The sequence below is a fragment of the Myotis daubentonii genome, chromosome 2, assembly GCF_963259705.1.
Source record: "Myotis daubentonii chromosome 2, mMyoDau2.1, whole genome shotgun sequence".
NCBI classification, from domain to species: domain Eukaryota; kingdom Metazoa; phylum Chordata; class Mammalia; order Chiroptera; family Vespertilionidae; genus Myotis; species Myotis daubentonii.
In genome coordinates this window covers 56,327,587-56,350,041 of record NC_081841.1, presented here as the reverse complement: position 1 = coordinate 56,350,041, position 22,455 = coordinate 56,327,587, and the positions used below count along the sequence as shown (strand labels likewise).

Here is a 22,455-nt window from a genome sequence, read left to right as displayed (position 1 = left end):
GAAGAGAACATGAGAGCCAAAGCAAATTAACCTTCAACTATAATAGACACAAACAAATTGTTATCAATAGGCAGGATCTCAGGAACTATTGTTCCCATGAGCCCTTCCTAGGAAATGCACTTCAGACAACCAAACTGCCTGGGGAGACATCAACACAGGGGCTGTGAGTGAGAACTATGTCTCAGTTACTGGTAGAACTGAGACTAAATGAAGGTTAAAAGAGAGCGTACACTATGCATGGCCATATGATCTGACCATGTAGATATTATACCATAAAAATGGGAGGAGCATGAGGATAGCATTTGCAAAAAATTTGAATTTAAAATTTATTCAAAAACTATTTGACAAAAAATAAAGCAAAACAAAATATTTGACAGCTCACTGTGTTTACGGTACAGGGGACACCATGCTAAACAAACATTTCTGAGGCTTCTGACCTCAAAGCGCTTACAATCTCTTTGTAAAAAAGAATCTACAGATTAAGCGGAAGTGATGACAGTGGCTTCTGTGTTTGGTTTTCTGGCGTGGGACCGCAGCCGCTCCCTCAGGTCGCACCTGCAGGGCTAATTCCTCCTTGTCCTAGGGCCTGCAGCCAGGACGATGTGATTCTCAGACATTTTCTCTGGCTCCTCCAAACAGGAGCTCCTGCTCGCTTCGCTCTCCTGTCGCTCCTCCTCTGTGACTGGTTTCCTCTCACGGCTGCTGCTGGTTTAACAGTCTCTCTTGCTTTCCAGATGGAGTGCAAGCTCTTTGAGGGCAGAGACCGTGTCTACGTGTCTATGTTTGTTTAGTACTGTATCCTCCATACCTAGAGCATAGCAGGCCTTTAATAAGTACAGGGTGTCCCCCCAAAATGTATACACACTTTGAATAATTAATTCTAATTGGAGTTAATAATTAGTCAAAGTGTGCATACATTTTTTGGGACACCCTGTATTTTTTTAACGGGTGAAAATCAATCAGCATTTAAGTGTTGAAGATACAAAGATGAAGAAACACTTAAAATCAATCGGCATTTAAGTGTTGATGATACAAAGAGGAAGAAACATTGGATCCTGCTCGAAAAGGCTCGCGTCGAACGGAGGCTGGTGAAGAGACTTCATTCATTTGTATGAAGTGCAGTAAGTGCTGTCACCGCACCACACAGACACAAAAGGAAAACTGCTCTCTGCTTCTGCAGGCGACCGTCTGGAAAGTTCCAGGGAAGATGTGGGCTTGCATTAGGCTGACCAGGATGGGCTCCTGGACAGAGGTTTACCGCAATCACAGGCAGACGAATGGCCCCTGAAGATGTCCAAATCCCAATCACTGAAACCTGTGAATGCTACCTTACACGGCATAAGGGACGTTGCAGATTGATTAAGTTCAGAATCTCGAGAGACAAATGGCGGTGGAATAGGCAGACCTATCCTGAGCCTTGTCCCAGAGCAGACAGAAGGAGCAACTAAGTCCAGTAACATCCACCCTGAACTGGTGACGTGGACACAGCTGGTGAGACAGTTGGCAGCCGGGAAGGGCAGAGAACGCCTGGAGAACGATTTAACCATTGGGATTAATAATTATTCAAAACGTGTAAAAAAAAATTGGGGGAATACCATATATATGTGTGTGTGTGTGTATATATATATATAATACATATATATTAGTATGTATGTGTACACACAAATGCACTACACACGGAAATAAAGAGATTGGGACAAAATGTTAAAAAAAAAGAAAAAAGAATCTGGAGCTGGGAACATTTTCCTGCGTCATCGGGATTGGCCCAACGACACCACAGGAGCACAGGAGTCGGTAGGAGCGCAGCATGGCTGTCAGGCAGGGGCATCTGAAAATGCTGCGCTGCTGCCCTTGAAGTCGGGGAAGAGCCATGCGCCCAGGGGTGCCGGCGGCCCCTAGAAACTGGAAAAGAGAGGGACTAGACCAGTGATGGCGAACCTTTTGAGCTCGGCGTGTCAGCATTTTGAAAAACCCTAACTTAACTCTGGTGCCGTGTCACATATAGGAAATTTTTGATATTTGCAACCATATTAAAACAAAGACTTAAATTTTTGATATTTATTTTATATATTTAAATGCCATTTTTTAAAAAAGATATATTTTATTGATTCTTCACAGAGAGGAAAGGAGAGGGATAGAGAGCCAGAAACATCAATGAGAGAGAAACATCGATCGGCTGCCTCCTGCACACCCCCTACTGGGGATGTGCCCAAAACCAAGGTACATGCCCTTGGCCGCAATCAAACCTGGGACCTTTCAGTCCGCAGGCTGATGCTCTATCCACTGAGCCAAACCGGTTAGGGCTATTTAAATGCCATTTAACAAAGAAAAATCAACCAAAAAAAATGAGTTATAGGTTTGCATCACTGGACTAGAGCCTCCAGAAGGAGGCCAGCTCTGCTGACACGGGACTCACTTCCGACTTCCGACCTCTGGGACTGTGAGATCATAACTTGGTGTTGCTTTAAGCCGTGAGTTAATGGTAATTCGCTACAGCAACCACAGGAAACGAATACGGCAGCCCACCACCTCAGGCCTCCCCTACACCCTTGGTAAGCACTCCCTCACTCAGTGCCAAGCACCAAGGACACAGCCACAAAGCAAGAGACAGACCTGGCCCGCCCGCGAGTAGCTAACATTGTAAGGAGGGCAGACAGTCATCAGACAGCTCAGGAAATAACTCCCCCAGTGAGTGGCCAATGGAAAGCAAACACGGCGCTGGAAAGGGTCGCTGATGTGATGGGAAGGTCTTCGGGCAAGACGGGCAGAGGGGTCTTCGGAGGTGACGTGGCACCACGCCCTGGACGATGGCAAGCAGACAGTGTGTGCTGACCAAGGGAAGAGCATTCATGGCATAGCAACCAGCAAGGACCAGCCCTGAGGAAGGACGGGTGTGGAGTGTCTACACGGAAAGGAGGCCCAAGGGGTGGGGGCGGAGAGGAGAATGGGTGGGAGGCCACAGGGAAAAGGAGCAGCCAGGTCAGCCAGAGGCGTGGATCCGCAGCAGGGAGCGGGGATTTTATTGTCGTTGCAGAAGGAGGCCATCGAAAGACTTCCATGGGCAAGTAGCAGCGCTGGGGTTATTTTTAAATATATTTTTATTGATCTCAGAGGGGAAGGAAGAGAGAGAGGAAAACATCAATGATGAGAGAGAATCATTGATTGGCTGCCTTTTACAGGGCCCCTACTGGGGATCGAGCCCACAACCCGGGCATGTGCCCTAGACAAGAATCAAACCTGGGACCCTTCAGTCTGCAGGCCGATGCTCTATCCACTGAGCTAAACTGGCGAGGGCTGGGTTTATATTTTTGAAATAATCAGTCCTGTTGCTATATGGCAGATCCCCTGCCTCCTTTACTTGTTGTAAGTAAATAAAAGTCCCTGACGACAACCACATCTGATGGAACGCCCTAAGTGGCGAACCCCTGGAGTTGGGAAACAAACTTGGCACCTTAAACAGGACTCTTCCTCTTACCCTGGTGCAGACGTGTGGGGAAGCAGTCACTTGCCCTGAGCTTTTGCAGACGGAGGGTCTGTTCTATGGGAAACTCCGGCCTGGTTCCAAGACCGCCTGAGCAGCCGCCTGGCCTGCCTCTGCCTCCACCAGGTAGTGGAGTGGCCACATGAACCTGCTCTGTCCAGCGCGTTGGAAGGGAGGTGATCGCTTTAATTAGTGCTTCTGTTCTTGTTTTGGGGAGTAGGGCTTCTGGCTGTCACCCTCCAGGCTTCCGATCATCTGGGGGTGGGAAAAGGAAGACCAGCTCCCACTGTGGGACCAGCCAACGATGTCCAGCAAGACTAGATTCTAACCAATGTGCATACTGCAAGCAAGAGGGACCCTGGAAGAGGGTGCTCCAGGTCCCCAGGGAAGGAGGAGAGGGATGCTGGAAGCCGGTCCACCCTTGCTGTTTGACGCAGTCGCTGCAGGGAAGAAACATCTGCACAGCTTATGTTTCAAGGGACCTGGCGTATATGACATATGTTCGCTCCCCCTCTTAGCGCCATGTGTTTTAACCAGGACTACCTCCCCAAGAAAGGTTGTTTCCCCAGGTTAGGGGTTAACAGGACTAAGGAAGAGAATAAATCAGTAAATCCCCCTAGTGTTACAGAAATACCATGTACTGCTTATGAAGAACTTGGACTAAGACTGTTGGCAATAAATTTGGGACTTGTTGGGCCCACATCCCCAGGGGTCTGCCCACCAGGGAAAGCACCAAAGCCTATACCCCTGGAGACCCACCGACACAGGGCAGTCCCAGGGAAGGCAAGCAGCGAGGCTGGGAGGACAAAACCTTTACTGGGTAGGATAATCTCCTTCAGTCACTTCCCTGTAGCCTGTCAGTAGAGCAGTGACCTTGGAATAGCCCTTGTAATGGAAACACAGAGATTAACCTAGACAAGATTAAAATCAACAGAACTAGATAGAATCAGGATTTTTGGCAAAGGTCAGATAAGAAACAAGCAATTGTAGAACCTGACCCAAAACATACCATGATGTAATTATAGAGGCATACTTATGGGATCAAATAGTATAAATATAGATGTAACAGGACAATAAAGAGAGAACCTCTCTATGATGATCAACTGAATGCTGTCTCCGTGTCCTTCCTTCTTCGCTGACTCCGTCCACACCTTTGGGAACCCCTGGACCTGCTGGGGCTGGACCCCAACAGAGGGAGGCTTCTAACTTTCTGCAGTTACTCCGATGGAAAGTGAGGAGTGATGGGGCCCAGGGGACTCCCATTTGGCTCCAAGAGGTAATGTTTTGATCTCCCAGGCGGAGCCCCAGGTCACCCTGAATATCAAAGGGGAGAACATTGAATTTTCATTAGCTATGGAGCCACTTACTCTGCTCCTACTACCTGGACAGGGAGTGTAACAGTAAGGGGCAGGAGAAAGCCAGGTGCAAGGAATTGTGCAGCCTCTGATGTGGAACAGAGGCTGTCACACTCTCCCCTCGCAATACCTGCGTGTCCAGCTCCCGCTTAGGAAGGGACCTAACTAATGCAGGGCTACTATGAAGGAATAGAATTCAAAAAACTGTTTTAGTGTCAGAAAGGTTTATTGGAAATCCTCACCCTGAACTGTGTAGCATGTGACGCAGCACTGCCACTCATTAAATAAAGGAGTCGCTCTTACGGCCCTACTCCGACAGGTCCCAAAAGACCAGAGATTCTTGACCAGGCTAATCCAGCTGTTTGGGCACAAGGAACAGTCGGAAGGGCAAAGTGTGCCCTGCCTGTTAAAGGAGGCCTCAAACAACAGACCCCGGCTCCGGGTTAACAACACCCCTTGAAACCCGAGGCAAAAATGGGGACCACCCTGCCCTAAAAGCACTTCTCCAACTGGGACTCACTGCACCTTGTTAGTCACCCGGCAACACTCCCATCCTTTCCATTAAGAAACCGGAGCTGGCCCTGGCTGGCCTGGCTCAGTGGATAGGGCGTCAGCCTGCAGACTGAAAGGTCCCAGGTTCAATTCCAGTCAAGGGCACATACCTGGGTTGTTTGCCCGACCCTCAATGTGGGCCCGATCCCCAATGGGGGGTGTACAGGAGGCGGCTGATCTATGATTCTCTCTCATCATTGATGTTTCTCTCTCTCCCTCTCCTTCCTCTCTGAAATCAATAAAAATATATTTAATTAAAAAAAAAAAAGAAAGAAAAGAAACTGGAGATGGGCCCTAGCTGGTTTGGCTCAGTGGATAGAGCATTGGCCTGCAAGGTCCTGGGTTCGATTCTGGTCAAGGGCACATGTCCAGGTTGCAGGCTCAATCCCCAATATGGGCCCGATCTCCAATGGAGGGTGTGCAAGAGGCAGCCAATCAATGATTCTCTCTCATCATTGATGCTTCTCCCCCCCCCCCTCCTTTCCTCTCTAAAATCAATAAAATACATTTTTTAAAAAATGAGGGGTGATAAAAATCTCAGGAGGGAATTCTTAGATAGGACCAGGGTCTCAAGGTCTGGGAAGTTCTTACTAAATGCTATTCTATTTTAAAAGTATGTTTTCATTGATTTTAGAGAGATTGGAAGGGAGAGAAACATAGAAAGTAGCACCAATTGGCTGCCTCCTGCACGCCCCCTACTGGGGATCAAGCCCACAACCAGAGCACGTGACGGGGAATTGACTCAGCAACCTCTGGGCGCGCGGGACCACACTCAGCCGCGGAGCCAGCCACACCGGCCAGGGCTAAGCGCTGTTCTGTTCTCGCTGAATGTTAAACCGCGCACTGGCCTCTCTATGGAGCACTGTGCCTGTCCCCACCCCTCCCCCAGGCACGTTTTCCTTGCCTCTTTCTTCTAAGCTCGAAGGGACCTTCTTTGCCGCCGCAACTTGTTTCCTAAGCCCATTTCCTCTACGGCTCCCTTCTCCCTCTGTGACTTTCTTACCATGTGTTCTTATAGTTTGAGCCTGGGCTGTAAATTCTTTCTTAGCCTGAACTCAAGTACGGAGGTGGCTGAAGGTCTGGTCTGACTCCATTGGTCTAACACCTGGTGCTGTTTTTGCTGCCAACAGGGGCACCCACTGAGCTCAGGACTGGGCCGGACTCACAGAGGCTGCGGGGCTCTGACAACGCCTTCTCCTCTTTGGGGTTCAGTTTTCCCATCTGTGAAAGGTGGACTGTAGTAGCTGACAAATCGCCCCCAAGGACATATACATTGTAAGCCCTGGACCTGAAGTGTTACCCTACAATGAAAAAGGGTCTTAGCAATTGTGATTAAAGATCTTGAAATGGGGGGGAGGGGGGCACAGTATGCAGCTGTAAACAGGATGAGCTTGACAGGAACCCAACCTGGTAAGTGTAGTCAATTGCAAAGAAGAAATCAACATATAATTAACCAAGTAGTGAATATAAACGAAGCCTAAGCTTCCCTTTGGGGAGACAAGAGCTTTGGACGTGACTTCCCTGTCTCCTTTAGCTGCTGCAAGGAAATAAAACTACCTGAGGACCACCATGTCCAAGGGGACACGCTAAGGGTGACCACTTGAGTTTGGTAACAGTATTCTCCCAGGCACCTTCACGGCACCGTGAGGCGTTTACTGCTGTTACTCACACGGAGCAGGTTGGGGCAGTGGTCAGGAAAAGGTAAACAGTGTAACACAGACAGTACATTTGAGGGCTCCAACCCAGGAAGTCTTGACTGAAATCACTTCAGTGATTTGGCTAGTGTTCTGACCCAGAATGCGTGGCTAGTTTGACTCAGAGTGAGCTGTCAGAAATTGAGTTTTTCTACAAAATATTACTGAGAGACACTAAAGAAGACCTCAATAAATGGAGAGATATACCATGTTTATTTATGGATGAAAAGATTTAATATTGTTAAGATGTCAAATTCTCTCCAAATTGATTTGTACATTCAATGCAATCTCAATCAAAATCTTGGCAGACTTTTTTTTTTTTTGCAGAAAGTGACAGAGGAATAAAGTTGGAAGCTTATCGTAATTGACTTCAAGACTTACTGTAAAGCTACACTGATCAAGATATTGTGGCATTGGTATGATGATAGACAAATATCTCAATGGAACAGAATACAGTCCAGACATAGTCCCATGAATATGTAGTCAAGTAATTTTTTTCAATTTGTATGAGTTTATTTGAGCCAAACTGATGACTTTTGCTGGGGAGCAAGATCTCAAATGTTCCCTAGTCAACTGATTTTTGACAAAAGTGCAAAGACAATTCAAATAGAGAAAGAGTAGTCTTTTAAGCAAATGGTGTTGGTACAATTGGATATTCATATGCAAAAAATAAAAAGAATTTCGATCCATACCTCATATCAGATACAAAAATTAATTAAAATGCATTACAGACCTAAATAAATATAAAAACGAAAACTATAAAACTTGCCCTAACTGGTTTGGCTCAGTGGATAGAGCGTCGGCCTGTGGACTGAAAGGTCCCAGGTTCTATTCCAGTCAAGGGCATGTACCTTGGTTGTGGGCACATCCTCAGTAGGAGGTGTGCAGGAGGCGGCTAATCGATGTTTCTCTCTCAATGATGTTTCTAACTCTCTATCCCTCTCCCTTCCTCGCTATAAAAAAAAAATCAATAAAATATATTAAAAACACACACACACACACACAAACAACTATAAAACTTTCAGGAGAAAATCTTTGTGATGTTGAGTAAGGAAAATATCTTAGATTCAAAAGTACAATCCATAAAATAAAATAAATTTAATTCCAATAAAATTAATAACTTCTGCTTCAGAAGATACTATTAAGAGAATGCAAGGATAGCCTTAGCTGGTTTGGCTCAGAGGCTAGAGCTTCAGCCTGTGGACTGAAGGGTCCCAGGTCCATTCCAGTCAAGGGCACATGCGGAGGTTGCAGTGTGATCGCCTACCAGCACTGGAGGTTAGAGGGCAGGAATGAAACGGGCTGCGGCCTCGATCCCCAGTAGGGGGCGTGCAGGAGGTGGCGCCCAGTGATCCTCATCATTGATGTTTCTGTCTCTCTCCCCCTCTCCCTTCCTCTCTGAAATCAGTAAGAATATATTTTTTTAAAAAAGACAAGAAAACCTGGCTCTCCCCAAAGGACTCTTGACCAGTAACTGAAACCCCTCCATATTTTCAATTTCCCATTCTCTGGCCTCATTTCTTTTCTTTTTTACCAGCTCTACTCTCCTAACCCCAACCAGAACTTGAACTTACTGATCATATCTCCTTACCAGTGGACCTGACCCTCCCATGTCATAGCTTTCCTCCTTATCCTTAACTTCCACAGTCAGTCATTATAGTCACTCTCCCTTGAGTATACTCTCAATTTTTTTGCCCCCTCTCACTTCAATGTACTCATTTGATGAACCTACAACTCTGGCTAAATTCAATTCTATCCACTTTGGGTTTGTATCTATATTATTAAATAGTATGTTATGCCAACTGGTTTCACTTTATTTTATTTAATTTTTTTTTTTAATTTCAAAGAGGAAGAGGCATAGAAACATCAATGATGAGAATCATTGTTTGGCTGCCTCCTGCACGCCCCCTAGTGGGTACCGAGCCCCATAAACCTGGGCATGTGCCCTGACTGGAAATCAAATTGTGACCTCCTGCTTCATAGGTCAATGTTCAACCACTGGGCCACACTGGTCTCAATTTATTATTATTTTAAAATACATTTTTATTTTTTTCTGAGAGGAAGGGAGAGGGAGACATAGAAACATCAATGATGAGAATCATTGATCGGCTGCCTCCTGCACGCCCCCTACTGGCCTTCTCCTTTCTTCTCTGTAAAAATCAATAAAATATATATATTTTTTTTTTTTTTTTTTTTTTTTTCTGTTTCAGATAAATGTATTATCTCTGGTTCATTTATCTCTTCTTCTGGAGAATTCGCTAGTTCTTTCACTTGGGGGTTGTTTGTCTCCTCATTTTGGGTGTCTGTTTGGGTTTGTGACTATGTATTAGGGTAGATCCTCTACACCTCTCAATCTCTAGTGCAGGACAGTGTTAAAAACTGTTTTTGACTAATTGGATCAGGCAAAGGCCAAAGCCTCCAGAGATGAGGCCCAGAAATCAGGATTTTAAAAAGATTCCCAGGTGATTCTAATGTGCAGCCAAGGTTGAGAACCACTGCTCCAGAGACTGCCTCTGCCTACAGACTAATAGGATTCCGACTTGAATTGCCCTCAGGCAATCGTCCTCAGGTGTGGCAAGAGTTTTTTCAACAGGGTGGGGCCGTTGCTTCTGCCTGGAGGCTACTTGTTATTTTTAATCTCTTAAGCGGCCTCAGGGCAAGGTGTTTTCCAATAGGGTGTGTCAACTGTCTTGCCCCCAGGCAAGGCAGATGTCTATCCCCCAGGCAAGGCAGATGTCTATCCCCCCAGGCAAGGCAGATGTCTCTCCCCCCAGGCAAGGCAGATGTCTATCCCCCCAGGCAAGGCAGATGTCTATCCCCCCAGGCAAGGCAGATGTCTATCCCCCCAGGCAAGGCAGATGTCTATCCCCCCAGGCAAGGCAGATGTCTCTCCCCCCAGGCAAGGCAGATGTCTCTCCCCCCAGGCAAGGCAGATGTCTATCCCCCCCAGGCAAGGCAGATGTCTCTCCCCCCATGCAAGGCAGAAGTCTATGTGGGAAAGATGTCCTCTGGCTGTGTGAGGGAATGACAGAGCCGAGGAAACTTGGGGTGTCTGTCTTCTGAGCTCTATCCCCTGAGTCCCCAGTGCTGGGTTCTGCTCTCACAGCTCCAGTCCACTTCATCTTCCCTCTGCCAGAGCACAAGGTGGGTGGTTCCACAGGGAATGTTTGTGCCTTGGCCCTTGAAGAGGGTGCCTAAACTTTCAGCTGCCACTCCCTGGCAGACAGCACCCCACTGCTTTTCACAGCTAGATGTTATGTGGGTACCCTCCTCAGTTTGGTGCTCTCTGCTGGGGAGCCCAGCTCTGGGATTAGATCCCAGAGTTCTCAGTAGCACCCCACCCCCACACCCCGAGCTGAGATCTCTCTCTGGGACTTCAGTTGCTGTCTGTGGGTCGTGCCTCTGCCTCTCCTACCAATCTCTATGCCGGCTCCACTTTTGGTCCTTGGATATCAGAGTTCTCTCCTGTGAGTTTTCCGTTGATTATTCAGGAAGCCTTCTCGTTGAAAGGGCGTGTTGTCCCACGGCCTACGTGGGCCAGCCGCCGGGCCCCATGAGGCACAGCCTGACCACGCTGCTGGTAGCCTCGGGCACTGACTCCCCAGCCCACAGCGGGAGCCCGGCGCAGGCCGCCACCCGCCCGCCACCCCCGGACCAGATGCGCTGCGGCGGCGGGGCACGTGCCCTCGCCCGAGGAGATGGAGGAGGAGGTGATCGCTGGCGCCCCTGGGGACGAGACGGAGGACGTGGACTTCCTGTCTGGGCTGGAACTGGTTGATCTGCTGGACCCCCGGCAACCAGACTGGCCCCTGGAGCCCTGGCTCAGCTCGCCCTGGGGGGGGGCTAGGACTGCGCCCTCCATCTTGCCCTGGGTCCTCCATTTTTGGGGCAGCCGCCATGTGCTCAGGAGAGTCCAATAAAATATATTTAAAAAAAAAATTTCCAGATCCACCTCAAACACTTTGAACCATGCTTTTTGGAGGTGTGGCTTAAGGACTCAATTTTATTCAAATGGTAGAGGTGGTTCCTATTCTCTAAAGCAGTGGTTCTCAACCTTGGCTGCACATTAGAATCACCTGTGAATCTTCTTAAAATCCTGATTTCTGCTGTAACCAGTGTGGCTCAGTGGACAGAAAGGTCCCAGGTTCGATTCCAGTCAAGGGCATGTACCTTGGTTGCGGGCACATCCCTAGTATGAGGTGTGCAGGAGGTGGCTGATCGATGTTTCTCTCTCATCGATGTTTCTAACTCTATCTCTCTCCCTTCCTCTCTGTAAAAAATCAATAAAATATATATATTAAAAATAAATAAATAAAATCCTGATTTCTGGGCCTCATCCTCTGGAAATTCTGTTTCTTTGTTATGGGGTAGGGCCAAAATTTCCAGAGGATGAGGCCCATAAATTAGGATTTTAAAGATTCCCAGGTGATTCTAATGTGCAGCCAAGGTTGAGAACCACTGCTCTAAAGGAAATTATTTCATTAACCCATTAACCAAGATGGCGGCCGGCAGCCAGGCAGCTGAAGCGAACAGGCTTGCTTGCTCCAGTGATGGAGGAAGCCAAGGTTCCCCGCCTGCCCCCGCCCAGCTCTGAGCTGCACGCTAAGAAACAATGTTGCAATTATAGAAGCTAAACAATCCCCAGAAGCCTGCTTTCAGCCAGCCGGGCCTCAGAGCTGGAGCTGCAACAGTGTTTCAGTTATAGAAGCCAAACAAAGCCCAGATACCTGCTTTCAGCAGCTGAGGTCTCAGAGCTGGAGCCGAGCCTCAGAGCTAAAGCTGGCTCTCAGCTCCAGTGACAGCCATAGAAGGTAAATGAATCCCAGAATAAAAAAAGAAAAAAGAAAAAAAGGAGAGGTTGGGAGCTTCAGTCACCCGCCAGCCTGAAAACGGTCCTCAGCCCCTCACCCAGACTGGCCAGGCACCCCAGTGGGGACCCCCACCTTGAAGGGGGTGTGACCAGCTGCAAACAGCCATCATCCCCTCATCCAGGCTGGCCAGGTGCCCAAGCAGGACCCCCACCCTGATCCGGGACACCCTTCAGGGCAAACCATCCGGCCCCCACATGTGCACCAGGCCTCTATCCTATATAGTAACAGGGTACTATGCAAATTGACCCTAACAGCAGAAAGACTTGGAATGACTGGTCACTATGACACACACTGACCACCAGGGGGCAGACGCTCAATGCAGGAGCTGCCCGCTGGTGGTCAGGGCGCTCTCACATGGGGGAGCTCTGCTCAGCCACAAGCCAGGCTGATGGCTGCCAGTACAGCGGTGGTGGTGGGAGCCTCTCCTGCCTCCTCAGCAGTGCTAAGGATGTTCGACTGCAGCTTAGGTCTGCTCCCCGCTGGCAAGTGGACATCCCCTGAGGGCTGCGGGGCTGCCAAAGGGATATCTGATTGCCATCTTAGGCCCAATCCCCCGGGGAGCGGGCCTAAGCCAGCAGGTGGTCATCCCCTGAGGGGTCCCAGACTGCAAGAGGGCACAGGCTGGGCTGAGGGACCCCCCCTCCCCTCCGAGTGCACAAATTTTTGTGCACCAGGCCTCTAGTATCCTAATAATAGACAAACATGGTTAATTGACTGTACCTTCGTTACACCTCCCATTGGCTAATCATCATGATATGCAAATTAACTGCCAACAAAGATGGCTGCTAATTTGCATGCTGCAGGCAGGGCAGGTCAGCGCCATCCTGCCTGCCCTGCCTCCATCCAGGCGTGCTATCTGTGACCCGGGGTGGCAGGCGTCCCGTGTGTGACCTGAGCCGGGGCATCGGTGTAGGACAGCATGGCTCCTGTCACTCCAGCTTCGTCACAGCTCCCTTGGGGGCCTAAGTCTTTAGTTGGACATCCCCCGAGGGTTCCCTGGCTGCCAGAAGGATATCTGACTGCAAGCTTACACCTGACCCCCCAGGGAGTGGGCCTAAGTCATCAGGCGGACATCCCCTAAGGGATCCTGGACTGCAAATGGGTGCAGGCCAGGCTGAGGGATCCTCCCCACCCCCCCACCCCCACCCAGTGCACAAATTTTTGTGCACTGGGCCTCTAGTATATATATTGATTTCAGAGAGGGAGAAACATTAATGATGAGAATCATTTATCAGCTGCCTCCTGCATGCCCCACACTGGGGATTGAGTCTGCAATCCAGGCATGTGATGTGCTCTAACTGGGAATTGTTGATCTCCTGGTTAATAGGTGGACACTCAACCACTGCGCCACACCAGCTGGGAGGAAAGCCCTTTTGAGAAAGTTATTTCTTTTTTTTTTTTTTTTTTTGGAAAGGAAGAACTGTCTTTATTCACACATAATTATATACATAGGAAATCCTTAAGGTATTTACAAAAAAACCCACCAAAAATAACTACTGAACTAATACTTGAATTTAACAAGATTGCAACATATAAAATCAATGTACAAAAATAAATTGCATCTCTATATACCAGCCACAAACCTGAAAATGAAATTTTAAAATAGCATAAAATCACAAAATATTTATAAATACATTTAACAGAAGATGTGCAAGTCTTCTTCATTAAGGAACAAAGACCACTAGGGGGTACACCAAGGAAGCATAACAAAATGCGGAGACAAAGAAACAGGACAAAATTGTCAATGGAAGATATAGAGTTCAGAACCGCACTTTTAAGGTCTCTCAAGAACTGTTTAGAAGCTGTCGATAAACTTAATGAGATCTACACGAAAACTAATAAGACCCTCGATCTTATATTGGGGAACCAACGAGAAATTAAGCATACACGGACTGAAATAACGAATATTATACAGACACCCGACAGCAGACCAGAGGAGCGCAAGAATCAAGTCAATGATTTGAAATGCGAGGAAGCAAAAAACATCCAACCGGAAAAGCAAAATGAAAAAAGAATCCAAAAATGCGAGGATAGTGTAAGGAGCCTCTGGGACAGCTTCAAGCGTACCAACATCAGAATTATAGGGGTGCCAGAAGATGAGAGAGAGCAAGATATTGAAAACCTATTTGAAGAAATAATGACAGAAAACTTCCCCCACCTGGTGAAAGAAATGGACTTACAGGTCCAAGAAGCGCGGAGAACCCCAAACAAAAGGAATCCAAAGAGGACCACACCAAGACACATCATAATTAAAATGCCAAGAGCAAAAGATAAAGAGAGAATCTTAAAAACAGCAAGAGAAAGAAACTCAGTTACCTACAAGGGAATACCCATACGACTGTCAGCTGATTTCTCAACAGAAACTTTGCAGGCCAGAAGGGAGTGGCAAGAAATATTCAAAGTGATGAATACCAAGAACCTACAACCAAGATTACTTTATCCAGCAAAGCTATCATTCAGAATTGAAGGTCAGATAAAGAGCTTCACAGATAAGGAAAAGCTAAAGGAGTTCATCACCACCAAACCAGGATTATATGAAATGCTGAAAGGTATCCTTTAAGAAGAGGAAGAGGAAGAAAAAGGTAAAGATACACATTATGAACAACAAATATGCATCTATCAACAAGTGAATCTAAGAATCAAGTGAATTAATAATCTGATGAACAGAATGAACTGTTGATTATAATAGAATCAGGGACATAGAAAGGGAATGGACTGACTATTCTTGGGGGGGAAAGGGGTGTGGGAGATGTGGGAAGAGACTGGATGAGGACAGTGGGTGGGGAGTGAGGGCGGAGGGTGGGGTGGGAACTGGGAGGAGGGGAGTTATGGGGGGAAAAAAAAGAGGAACAAATGTAATAATCTGAACAATAAAGATTTAATTAAAAAAAATAAAATTAAAAAAAAAAATAATTGCTGCCCGGCTGGCATGGCTCAGTGGTTGAGCTTCGATCTATGAACCAGAAGGTCATGGTTTGATTCCTGGTTAGGGCACATGTCCAGTTTGTGGGCTTGATCCCTGGTGTGGGACGCGCAGGAGGCAGCTGATCAATAATTCTCTCTCATCATTGATCTTTCTTATCTCTATCTCAATCTCTATCTCTATCCCTGGCTGGTTTGGCTCAGTGGATAGAGAGTTGGCCTGTGGACTGAAGGGTCCTGGGTTCGATCCGGTCAAGGGCACATGCCTAGCTTGTGGGCTTGATCCCCGATTGGGGGCATGCAGGAGGCAGCCGATCAATGATTCTCTCTCATCATTGATGTTTCTATCTCTCTCTCTTCCTTTCCTTTCCTCTCTGAAATCAATAAAAATATATTAGAAAATTGCTAAGATATATTTTAAAAGACCCAAACAAATGGTGCACTATATCATGTCCATGGATTGTAAGATTCAATATTGTTTGTCCATTCTACAATGCAATTCCTCAACACAATTCCAAAAGGCTTTTTTTAAGAGAAAAATTTAAAGCTAACTATAAAATTTATATGTTAAAGGAACTGATAACCAAAACAATCTTGGAAAATAATGCAACTTACAATACTTAATTTCAAGACACTCCAAAGTCACAATCAAGACAGTGTTGCGCTGGTGTAAGAATTGACTTACAAATCAATAACATAAATAGATCACTAAGATGCACAGATATATGGTCAATTGATTTTGAAAAAGACACCGAGATAATTCAATGGGTAGGCAAAGATTTCTTGGGACACACAAAAAAGCATTAATGATAAAAAACAAAATTGATAAACTGGACTTCATCAAATTTAAAAACTTATGTTCTTCAAAAGGCATCATTAATAAAATGAAAACAGAAAATCCCAGACAAGATAAGATTACATTTCTGGAAGAGATTAAAACTGTAATTAGAACAGACTTATTCAGCCACTCTTCTCTTCCCCATCAAAACTGACTTGTTCCACAGATTCCAAAACGGCGGCAGAGTAAGTAGAAGCTACACTGGCATGCTCCCAGGACCAAACTGGAATTACAAAAGACAGAAATAGTGCACGCTGAGATTGTCTTTCTGAAGAAATTCCCCTAATTTTTCAGGATCCCCAGGTTCTTGGAGGCATAGCCGGCATACAGGCCCTGAAGATGGCTCCCCCTGGGTCACCCTCCTCGTCTTGGCAGATTTTCTGAATCTTCGGCACGCCTTCTCTTTTATAGGCTTCATTCGCTGCAGCCTCTCTCGAATTCTATTTATTATGAGGATAATAGAGGCTCTTCCAGCTTTTGCAAAATAGATGTCGGTGTGGCCACAACCGTCCCTCCGAGATAACCGCCGGCGAAGGGGCTCAAGAAGCATCCCGAGAGTGCCAGACCAGGGCCATGCCGCGCCTGCAGGGAGGCTGGTGCGGGCCGGGCCGGAGGTCGCCTCTGCCGCTCGCCGCTCCCGGTGCACGCGGGCCGCCGCTCCCGGCCAGGGCCGCCCGTCCAGGTGTCGACGAGGGCGCCTGTCTCGGAGCTTTATTCGTTGTAGCTTCCTCACGGGCGGCCGCCCCGCGCGGTGACTGCGCCGGCGGAGGGGCGAGCGCGCAAACGGGGGCCGGGTCACGCGGGCCCCGGGGACTACCGCCACGGTGACGGTTGGCGGCGGGGAGCCGCTAACGGCCGCGCGCCCGCACCCTCCGCCGCGCCCCGAGAAAGTTAGTTCTGGTACTCCAAAAAATCAATTAGCTTCAAAGAAATCACTAAACTAATTCTAAGCAGTGTTAGGCTCCTGAATGTACGACCTCTAGAGCCAGGATTTTACTTTGCATTTAGATTGCATAAATCAATCCTTAAACTCCTGGGAGAGCCAGTTAAGACCTACCCTGAGGAAAAGATAAGCTGTGCACACAATTAATTCAAGAGAAATCTTGGAGCAACCATGGCCCGGATTTCCCTGCTTGAACCTGGCTTTACTGAGCAAGCTGGGCTATGGGACTCCCAGGGTAAGCACTTTAACCTTGGACCCGATTTTCTCCCACCCAATGTTTACACCCGATGTAAAGGGGACAGATAGGTCTCATAAGCCTACCCCAAGAGGAATAGATACGCTTGCCTAAACTTAAACCGGTGGTTCTCAACCTTGGCTGCACGTTAGAATCACCTGGGAATCTTCTTAAAATCCTGATTTCTGGGCCTCATCCTCAAGCAATTGTTTGTGACTAATGTTGTGGTCCCACCCCATAATAAAAAAACACAATTTCCGGAGGACGAGGCCCAGAAATGAGGATTTTAAAAGGATTCCCAGGTGATTCTAATGTGCAACCAAGGTTGAGAACCACTGACTTAAAGGTTCTGACGAAATTCAGGATTTGCCACAGCTGTCCCAGCACATGCATTAGTACGCTGACCATTAAGTAAATCATGCAGCAGTTTCCATTGGATTGTTTTGCTATCACTTTTTTATATATATATCCCCAATTGATAACTTTCTAATTAAAGTCTCTCTCTCTCTCTCTCAGCAAGGGTAGGCACACTTCTGTCTAAGTCTCTGCCTGATTTGCTCATCACTCAACACTTCCTTACCCTCCCTGCTCCTTCCCATTTAAAAAGCACTGACTAGCCAGGTTAAATTAATGGAATACTTACAAATACTTTAATCCCCTTTCCCCACAAAAACTATGCAAACTGGGGAGGCTGAGGATACAAATACAAAAGAACCCGAAGTTAAGGTACAGGAATACCCTCCCTCATGAAAGAGTACGCGGCATCCCACACTTGAATACTTGGTCAAAGAATTATAATCCATGACATACACAATCCCCATTCTATCAGGCAAAAACCACACCCAACACACTATATGAACTACAATTTCCATTTATTTCCCCCCAGAGAACTTTCTTCACTCTTTGAAGACTCAGCTCCTTACATGGGCTTTGGTGGAGGTCGTGGAGCAGCACCCTGAAAGACAAAGGAATGAAAGAGTAATTAAAGACTGTCCCCTCAAAGAACCTGACCACGACTCTCCCATCACTAAAATGTATTTGGGCCATAAGTGCATGGAAAACTGATAGATGTGAAAGTAGACCACACTACTCATTCCAAAAAAATTCTCTTCTATGTGACTCTAAGTAAATGTTTAGGTGTGGGTCCCACCTACCTCATCAGACTTAGCTGACCTCACCACAGGTGGACATTAATTTGAAAACTCTTGCTTTGTACACCACCCCTCTGGCATCCACATCTCCTTTTTGGTACTTACCGCAGGTCTAAATCGGGGTGGGGGTGTTCGGTCCTTCCGGGCTTCACGAGACCGATTCCTGACCACCTTGCTGTGAATGGCACAGCTCACACAGTAATGCAGCTTCACATACAGCTTGGGAAGCACATAGGCTAAGATGGAAAAGGAACAGAATATTAAATGCACGTAAATGCCTGTCAGCATACCTACACCATTTCACTCCCAAATTCAGTTTCTGGTGCCTAACTAAACACATGCAATTTCACAAACGAGTAACACACTAATTCTTCCTATCACCAAGGAGACCAAGCCCACATCCCAGAGAAACCAAACATCCTGTTCCTTCAGCAGCTGCACCAGCCCCAACACCTACTCCTGGGCACTTTCTTCTTGCCTAAATTTTAGGCCCTAAAAAGCCAATTTGGCTCAGTGGCTAGAGCATCAGCTGGAGGACTGAAGGTCCCGGGTTTGATTCTGGTCAAGGGGATGTATCTTGGTTGCAGCCTAGATTCCCCATCCCTGGTCTCGGCGGGAGGCATCCAATGGATGAGTCTCTCTCACATCAATGTTCTCTGTCTCTCCCTCCTTTCCACTCTCCCTAAAAACCTATGGAAAGCCCGGCGGGCGTGGCTCAGTGTTGACCTATGAACTAGGAGGCCACAGTTTGATTCCTGGTCTAGGAACATGCCCGGGTTGTGGGCTTGATCCCAGTGTGGGGCGTGCAGGAGGCAGGCGATCAATGATTCTCTCATCGTTGATGTTTCTCCCTCCCTCCCTCTCTGAAATCAATAAAAATAATGTCCCTGGGAGAGGATTAACAAGAAAAAGCCAATTTGTCTTAAGAAAAAAAAAAAAAACATATCATATTGCCCAGAAACACCTTTGGTGACCAATCCAGGCGGCCTCCTACTTGAAACATTCTCCCAGACTTAGTCTGTACGTTTCCAACAGGCACTCAAATAAAACCGGTGCAAAGGGGCTGTTCAGTGTACCATGCTTGTAGTTATTGCTCCCCAAACACTGCTACAGAACAAGTTCTGGAAGTGCTTTTGGACTCCCATTCCCTTAAAAAAAAAAAGAAAAAGCCTCGTTCTCTTCTACTGGCAACAAGCTTAAAGGTGTATAACCCGCAGGGGGTGCTCCCGTGAACTCAGCCCGCGGGGCGCAGGGTGGGCGTTAGGGAGCCTGCCGATGACGCCGGCGGCTTACTCACCGTCGAAGACACTCGCTTCGGAGATGTCCCGAACGGCTGCGGCCTCCACTATGTTTCGGATGACAAACTTCTTAATGGCCTTGTCCTTGGGCACGCACCGGGCGCAGTTGGTGCAACGAATAGGCTGCACATGGCCTCGGCCTTTTTTGGCACGACCGTTATTCCTCCTTTTCTTGGTCTGCATGAGGATAAAGACCTTGTTAGAACGGAGGCGCAACTTGCCCAGCCTCGGCCCCTACCGGCTACATTCCGCACCAGCCGCCCAAGGAAGACGCCAGTTACATCCCCAGTTCCTCCGCAAATCTCTCTCCAAGCCCGGGGTAAACACACGCTCCGCCCGCTCCTCCTTGGACCCGGCTCCCAAATCCCCCCCAATCGGAATCTGCCCCACTCAACCTCACCCAAACCGCCCGCTCCACACGCGCCAGCACTCACCATCTTGGAAACGACGACCCGAGAGAGGATCCGGCGCCCGGCCCGCCTCCCTTATATAGCGCGAGATCCCTCCACTCACACCGGAAGAATCCTTAGTTGACGAACGCCAAGAACGGCAACCCACCTTACTCAAATTTTCTTTATTATTCAGCGTTTATGCTGAAATCTAGGGCAGAAAGGCTTTTCTCGAGTTTATTTACCGGTGGAACAAGGTGACCATGGGACTATTTTTCCTGATGGCGGAAGAAAATTAAAGTTATACGTCTCCCAGCAGGCACTGCGACGCCCTACCCCGGAAGTAATTTTGGGCGGTACAATTAATCTGGTTTTGCGACGCTAAAAGCGGAAGTTGCCTGGCGCAAGATCACAAATCGCGCTGCCAATTAGAGGCCAGATGGGAAGAGAAGCATGGTGGGAGTTGTAGTGCGAAGCTGACAGGCCTTTTGCCCCAAGCACTTAGACACCGGACGGCTCTACGCCTCCGGGGGACGCTCTCGGCTCACTTCTCTGACAATCCTACTCCTTGGTGTAGGATTGAGAAACGGAGGACCTGGCGGGGAACAAAACATTTTGTTAATTCCTCTTTCCAGTATGGAGAAAAACCCACAATGAGGGGCCAGGGACAAGTGCATTGTTTCTCATTCACCTTTTAATTCTTGGATCCTCTTATCACAGTGCCAGGCACTGTAGTAAGTGCTTTATAAATATTAACTCATGTAATCCTCAACAACTCTATAAAGCAGGTACTATTATTATCCTCACTTTACAGATAGAAGAACCGAGGAGTACTGTAGAGAGGTTAAAACTGAGGTTGCCCCAAGTCACACAGAGCTAGTAAGAGGTGTCCTGGCTCCACTAAACCGCACTGCTTCTAACCCAACCAACAGTGGATGGACAGCCTGGACCAGCGCTTTAAATAATTTTGACTCAGACTCAGAGTAGAAATACATAGTAGAAATATATGATACTCAATACCTACACAATACACACACACACACACAACTGAAACAAACTTTACGAAATACCCTTATGACATAAAGATGCTCTGGTATATTCAATTTTTAAAAAAGAAATGCTGATCAAGCTCCACTAAAGTGATTTTGCCTCATTGATGAGTCTGACCCCTGACTGAAACACACTTAAAAAATTATATATATTGATTTCAGAGAGGAAGGGAGAGGGAGACAGAATCATCAATGATGAGAGAGAATCATTGATAGGCTGCCTCCTGCACATCCCACACTAGGGATTGAGCTTGCAACCTTGGCATATGCCCTGACTGGCAATCAAAAGGTGACCTCCTAGTTCATAGGTCGACACTCAATCACTGAGCGACTCTAGCTGGTATGTATATGCTCCATTTACCTCTTAAGAGCCTTCAGAAAATCCTTAGCTTTCAGCAGGAGTGGCTATCTATGGGCAGCCAAACACCTAGGTGTCTCCAAAATTGTAGAAACTAGAATGTCAATGGGACCTACCAGCATTCAGACCCAAGATGATATAGAGGGAGACCAACTGTTCATTTATTCAAGAATCATTCTGGAGTCTGAATACACCAGACTCACTTTCCCTCCAACAACACATCATGGTTTCTCCTAACCTCTAACCCACTTTAGTGGGGTCGAAATTTATTTTATAACTTTTTAAAATATATTTTTTTATTGGCTTCAGAGAGGAAGGGAGAGATAATAACACCAATTATGAGAGAGGATCATTGATTGGCTGCCTCGTGCACGCCCCCTACTGGGGATGGAGCCCGAAACCCAGGCATGTGCCTTTGACTGGAATCGAACCCGGGACCCTTCAGTCCACAGGCCGATGCTCTAGCCACTGAGCCAAACCAGCTAGGGCTTGTTTCCTAACTTTTGATTTGGCTTCAAAACAATTTTATTCATAGTCTCTATTTTGAATTTGTTAGTTTCAATGGAGAATGGAAAACGATAGACTCTAGATGGAAGTGTTTCCAATTTTTACTTTAGTAGTCTCATGGACACAGGAAGGCAAACACTACCATATGAAATGGCAGTGAGGTAGATAGGAAGAAAAAAAATTCAGAGTGAAGGGAACAGAAAATAGTTAATATGTATTTAAGTCAGAACCAACTTAATGTGCCTATGTTGGCTTTTCTTGGGATTTTTATGGACTTTTCATTGGCTGCATTCCCTGGCAAAAGGGATGGGCACACACTTTGGTCACACACCTCTGGTTCACATCCAGGTTCTGTCACTCATTGGCTGATGAGTCTTAGATGAGTTATTTATTCTCTTGGGCTTTTATTTCTTCCCTGGTAATGGTGATCATTTCTTTGTAGGTTGTTTCTACAATTAAACAGGTACTTGGCACAGTGCTTGGCATTTATGAGTGCTCAAGAAGTCATTAACATCGTTCATGTTATTATAACTTGTCCCTGAGCATATAATGTGTTTTGCATACAGTAGTTACTCAACAACAATGTTTGATAAATTTCTGCTTTGGATAGATAGGCATGTTGGCTTTCTTTCCTACCCTGCAGGCACTTCTGGTAGGAAAATCTCTTCTACTTCCCAATCTAGGTTGAAAATTCTTCTGTAGCAACAGCTTGAATATTCTTGTTCGGTTTCCTCTCAATCTTAGACTTATTTACTTTCAAAATGTTTAGTAGTTAGTACAACATGCTGCAAAGATCTCTGCCCCCGCCCCCC

The 22,455-nt window shown here is 46.9% G+C and overlaps 1 protein-coding gene across 1 annotated transcript; it reads right to left on the bottom strand.

Annotated features, from left to right (window-relative positions):
• Window positions 1-17,513: 17,513 nt before the first annotated feature.
• On the bottom strand, window positions 17,514-19,702 carry RPS26 (ribosomal protein S26). The gene is made up of 3 exons (XM_059683221.1): window positions 19,340-19,702; window positions 18,148-18,278; window positions 17,514-17,846 (listed from the first exon to the last, which is right to left on the bottom strand). Exons 1-3 carry the CDS (start codon window positions 19,521-19,523, stop codon window positions 17,811-17,813), a joined length of 351 nt encoding a protein of 116 aa, XP_059539204.1. The 5' UTR covers window positions 19,524-19,702; the 3' UTR covers window positions 17,514-17,810.
• Window positions 19,703-22,455: the final 2,753 nt, after the last annotated feature.

Coding starts and splice junctions, on each gene's coding strand:
- RPS26 (XM_059683221.1), bottom strand. CDS start 19,523: ATGCAGACCAAGAAAAGGAGGAATAACGGTCGTGCCAAAAAAGGCCGA. Junction 18,279..19,339: donor CGAAGCGAGTGTCTTCGACG/GTGAGTAAGCCG, acceptor TTTCCATCTTAG/CCTATGTGCTTCCCAAGCTG. Junction 17,847..18,147: donor CACCCCGATTTAGACCTGCG/GTAAGTACCAAA, acceptor TTTGTCTTTCAG/GGTGCTGCTCCACGACCTCC.